General features: G+C 46.8%; 1 protein-coding gene and 1 pseudogene across 1 annotated transcript; both read right to left on the reverse strand.

Moving 5' to 3' along the window:
• Nucleotides 1-3,252: 3,252 nt before the first annotated feature.
• LOC133752537 (CDKN2AIP N-terminal-like protein) lies at nt 3,253-3,926 on the reverse strand (the record flags this gene model as incomplete). Its single annotated transcript, XM_062183017.1, has 1 exon — nt 3,253-3,926. A coding segment is annotated over one exon (345 nt), but the record flags the coding sequence as incomplete, so codon positions are not given.
• A 41-nt stretch (nt 3,927-3,967) lies between these two features.
• Nucleotides 3,968-4,703, reverse strand: LOC133752948 (small ribosomal subunit protein uS7-like; annotated as a pseudogene).
• Between the last annotated feature and the right edge of the window lie 1,020 nt (nt 4,704-5,723).

Raw genomic sequence — 5,723 nt, forward strand, 5'->3', positions numbered from 1 at the left:
CAGATGAGAACATCGTGATACTTAAAATTCCCAAAAACTCTTCCTTGAATCATTTACTTACAAAGAGCTTTTTAGCAGTAGTTCACCCAAACAGGAACAAGCTCCAATTAAGAGTTATTCTTAAAATCATCAGGACCTCAACTAAACAGACAATTGGATTCATCCCATCTAAATTTCTTCTTAAAATATAAATTGATAATTTTGTAATGGGCTGCAGCATTTGGTTCAGTGGGTTAAGCTGCTGCCTGAGATATCAGCATGCTATATCCCAGACCTGGTTAGAGTCCCAGCTGCTCCCCTTCCAATCGAGCTCCCTGCTAACGTGCTGGGAAGGCAGCAGAAGATGGCCAAAGTACTTGGGCCCCTTTCACCTATGTGAGAGACCTGGAGGAAGCTCTTGGCTCCTGGCTTTAGCCTGGCACAGCCCTGGCTGTTACAGCCATTTGGGGACTGAACCAGTGGCTGTAAGATCTCTTTTTTTCTGTGTCTCTCCCACTGAAACTATGACTTTCAAATTAATTAATTAATTAATTAATTGATCTTTAAAAAATCTTTATGAAAATCGCAAAAGTATTAAATAGAAGGATGGGGCCGGCACCCTGGCTCAGTAGATTAATCCTCCACCTGCGGCGTTGAAATCCCATATGGGCGCCGGTTCTAGTCCTGGCTGCTCCTCTTCCAATCCAGCTCTCTGCTGTGGCCTGGGAAGGCAGTAGAAAATGGCCCAAGTCCTTGGGCCCCTGTGCCCATGTGGGAGACCAGGAAGAAGCACATGGCTCCTGGCTTCGGATCGGCACAGCTCCCGCCATTGCGGCCATTTGGAGAGTGAACCAACGAATGGAAGACCTTTCTCTCTGTCTCTCCCTCTCACTGTCTGTAACTCTACCTCTTAAATAAATAAATAAAATTTTTAACAAAAGTATTAAGTAGAAGGAAAACTGAAGTAAGTAATGAGTATATAGCTTGCTAAATTTCATTTAAGCATATATGTTACACATTGACAAGTAAATATAAGACTACCCCTATTCATTGGTGTCTGCACTGCGTGATATTCCTATGTATGTCATTATTTCATGCCTCTTCTGGAACAGAAAAGACAGTTAATTTCTTTTTTTAAAGATTTATTTTATTTACTTGAAAGACAGAGTTACAAAGAGAGGTAGAGACAGAGAGAGGTCTTCCATCCACTGGTTCACTCCCCAAATGGCCACAACGGCCGGAGCTGCGTCAACCCAAAACCAGGAGCCAGGAGCTTCTTCCAGGTCTCCCACGTGGGTGCAGGAGACCAAGGACTTGGGCCATCTTCTACTGCTTTCCCAGGCCATAGCAGAGAGCTGGATTGAAGTGGAGCAGCTGGGTTTCGAACTAGCACCCATATGGGATGCTGGCGCTTCAGGCCAGGGCATTAACCTGCCGCACCACAGTGCCGGCCCTGGCAGTTAATTTCTGATATTATAATTTTAATCTTTTCATTCCTTCTCAGAAATTATTCACAGTTCAGAGTTTATGCTACTCAAAAATCCTTTCCCTTTAGGCAATTTTAAAAAATTGATGTTAAGTAGAAATAAAAACTGAATTCTTGCTATAATTTTTAAAAGATTTGCTGAAGTTTTCCCATCCAACAATCTTGTGCCCTTTAACTATGGGTTACAAATAATATTGTTTGTTTTTATAGTCAATTTTTTAATTATCTGAAAAAGCTTTTACTACCTTCAACACCTGAATATTCAGCACCATTTAACCTAAAAATGACTACTGGAAATAAATAAAAATGCATGGGTAGGCAAGTAGTTTGTTGGCACTATTCTAGTGCCACAATCTACCTGTATTGTCCTTGTGCATATTTTTAACAGAATGGATGAGTTCCTGAGAAAATTGATTATATATTTCTGTTCATAAAAACATATTTTTTCCTCTGCCTTATCTTTTTTGAATTGGAGTCAGTGGGATGACTTGGCAGAGAAAGGGGAAAAAAGACCTAGAACCAAGACTGGATTTTAAAATTCCATTTAAAATTTACACATGCCATTTGAAATTCCACTTTTTTAAATTTTTTTTTCTTTTTTGACAGGCAGAGTGGACAGTGAGAGAGAGAGACAGAGAGAAAGGTCTTCCTTTTGCCGTTGGTTCACCCTCCAATGGCCGCCACGGCTGGCACACTGCGGCCGGCACACCGCGCTGATCCGATGGCAGGAGCCAGGTACCTATCCTGGTCTCCCATGGAGTGCAGGGCCCAAGCACTTGAGCCATCCTCCACTGCCCTCCCTGGCCACAGCAGAGAGCTGGCCTGGAAGAGGGGCAGCCAGGACAGAACCGGCGCCCTGACCGGGACTAGAACCCAGTGTGCCGGCACCGCAAGGCAGAGGATTAGCCTAGTGAGCCGCGGCGCCGGCCTTTTTTAAATTTTTGACAAGTAGAGTTAGACAGTGAGAGAGAGAGAGAGAGAGAGACAGAGAGAAAGGTCTTCCTTCTGTTGGTTCACCCCCCAAATGGCCACCACGGCTGGCTGCTGCGCCGATCCAAAGCCAGGAGCCAGGTGCTTCCTCCTGGTCTCCCATGCGGGTGCAGGGCCCAAGCACTTGGGCCATCCTCCACTGCACTCCCGGGCCACAGCACAGAGCTGGACTGGAAGAGGAGCAACCCGGACAGAATCCAGCGCCCCAACTGGGACTAGAACCCAGGGTGCCGGCGCCACCAAGTGAGCCAAGTAAGCCGTGGCGCCGGCCAGAAATTCCACTTTTAAAGAATCATTAAATTCTTTAATGAAAATGCTCAAAATAATAAATGATTGTTTTATTATCTTAAAAATGTATTCATTTATTTAATTTGAGAAAGATAAGACAGAGCTCCCATCTGTTTGTTCACTCCCCAAATGCTTGCAAAGGTTGGGACTGGGCTGAGGTTGGAGCCAGGAGCCAAGAACTCAATCCAATATCCCACGTGGGTGGCAGGAATCCAACTACTTGAGCCATAATTGCTACCTCCCAGGATCTGCATTAGCAGGAAATTGGAATTGTGAGAGGAGCTGGGACATGAAGCCAGGCACTCTGGTATGAGATGTAGTACACCATCCACTAAGCCAAACACCAGCCCCTATGCAATAATTATACATACATTGGCAGTCAAAAAAGTGTATTGAATGTCAAAATATCACTGTATAATCTCATTGGAAAATGAGTCCTTTAGGGTGGCACTGGATTAATTTAAAATTATGTATACCTACCTTTTTATTTTTATTTATTTTTTGCCATTATTACATTAATATATTTTAAAAGGGCATTTTAAACAAAAAGTTTGGCATTTATAAAACAACAGGAAAGAGGGCTTGTACAATGTTGTTGAGTTCACCTCAGACGGCATGATCTATAAATAGATAAATATCCATGCACACTGTTACAATGCCAGCTACTCAAAGGGCGAGGACTTGGAAAAAGCCAGCTGAGACAGGCTCCCTGTCATTCCACCTGCCTCTTTCTGTTGGCAGTCCCAGCAGTCTCCAGAGCTCTGTGGTCAGTGTCACACTTGTCCCAGCCTCCTTTGTAAGCCTGCAGCTCATGATGACACTACGTTAATCTTCTGTCTTAGCTTTGATGCTTTTTCATTAATTCACTTCTTGTAGTGAACTGTGGCAGGTCTTCCACTTCAATCCCATCAGCCATTTCCATCACCTTGTCTAAAAGGTCTTTATTGTAACTGCAGCCCAGGAAGAGGTGGTTGGCCCACACCATGGACAGAGACAGCAGCTGGTCCAGGCGGCCGCCGCCGTAGGGCGGGTCGCAGTAGTCGGGCAGGTGGCGCAGGATGAATTCCATGCGATCTTTCCATTGCTTCTCGCTCTCAGAGTAGGAGCGGAACTGCTCCGCGAAGTCGGCCGCCTGCCGCACGCCCAACACCAGCTCCTCCACCGCGGCGGCAGCCTCGCCATTTTTTTTTTGGTTTTTTTTTTTTTTTTTTTTTTTTTTTTTTTTTTTTTTTGGAGCTGTTCCAAAGGCAGAAAAGTTTATTGGGCAGCAGCTGGGAACTCAGCGGTTGGACTTGGCCACACGATCCAGCTCGTCCTTCTTCTTGATGGCATAGGAGTTGGAAGAACCCTTGGCAGCGTTGATGAGCTCATCTGCCAGGCACTCAGCGATGGTCTTGATGTTCCGGAAGGCAGCCTCACGAGCGCCTGTGCACAGCAGCCAATGGCCTGATTCACACAGCGCAGAGGGGACACATCGACAGCCTGTCATCGCACTGTCCCAGCTCGCCCAATGCGTGTTGAGTCCCCTCGGGGGCCGCTATTGATGATGGCGTTCACCAGGACCTGCAGAGGGTTCTCACCAATAAGCAGGTGGGTGATCTCAAAGGCATGCTTGACAATGCGCACGGTCATGAGCTTCTTGCCATTGTTGCGGCCATGCATCATCATGGAGTTGGTGAGGCGCTCCACGATGGGGCACTGTGCTTTGCGGAAGCGCTTGGCAGCATACCGCCCCGCGCTGTGGGGCAGGTACTTGGCATACTTCTCCTTCACCGCAATGTAGTCCTGCAGGGAAATGTCATTGATCTGCACGTCGTCAGTGCTCTACTTCCCAAATAGCTTGATGTCCGGGGTTTCTGCCACCGCAGGTGCTGCGGTCTCCCACTCGGTCATCCTGAGGGTGCGGCCCGGGCGCCTCACTCCCTCGCGGTGCACCACGCGCCGCCCTGGCACAAGCAGGAAGAGGAACACGGAGGTGCTGTCCATGCGTGTGGTCACCCTGCTGTTCGACCTGGTCACTGAGAAGATGTTTGCTGAGGATGAGGCTGAGCTGACCCGAGACACATCTCCAGAGAAGTTGCAGCAGTATCGCCAGGTGCATCTGCTGCCAGGCCTGCGGGAACAGGGGTGGTGTGAGATCACAGCCCACCTCCTGGCGCTGCCTGAACACGACGGCCTCGAGAAGGTGCTGCAGACCCTGGGTGCCCTCCTGGTCACCTGCCGGGACCATTACCGTCAGGACCCGCAGCTCAGCAGGATGCTTGTCAGCCTGCAGGCCGAGTACCAGGCACTGGCCACCCTGGAGCTACAGGAGGGTGAGGATGAGGGCTACTTCCGGGAGCTGCTGGGTTCCATCGACGGCCTGCTGAAGGAGCTGAGATGAGGTTGCCCCTGACTCCATGACTGCACTGGGGCACTGCTTGTGAGGCTTGGGGTCTCTGCTTGGGTGGGCTCTTTAGGGGTCATAAGGCAGGAGGGAAGATTTCCCTACTGGGGTGTGGGTACCATATGGGCAGTGCTGGTGTGGCCATTAAATGAAGACATGAAAAAAAAATTATGTATACCATTTGGAAGTTCAAATGTCTCAGAAAGACATTTGAACAAGAACTAGAATAGTGAACTAGAACTAGATCTGATTTGTTAACTAACAATTTGATAGCTTGAGAGCAAGTAAATATTCATTTTAGTACTTACTATTGAGTTAATATACTGTCAAAAGTTTCTATTCTTTCTTCATTATATCTTAATTTGATTAACTTACTAGTATTTTTAACTGGGCTTATTAACTTCTTAAAGGATGTAGGAATGGATAAGAAGTTCTTGCCATAAACCATTGTAGACTTCATATGCTTTACATCATCACATTGTCATTAAAAGAGCAATTTCTCTATACTAAAGTCACAAGGCATAAGTAATGCTGATACCCTACAATACGTAGTTTTAAAAGTTTTTGCTGGTGTTGAATATGAAAAGCAAAGTA

This window comes from Lepus europaeus, chromosome X (genome assembly GCF_033115175.1).
Source record: "Lepus europaeus isolate LE1 chromosome X, mLepTim1.pri, whole genome shotgun sequence".
Classification (NCBI taxonomy): domain Eukaryota; kingdom Metazoa; phylum Chordata; class Mammalia; order Lagomorpha; family Leporidae; genus Lepus; species Lepus europaeus.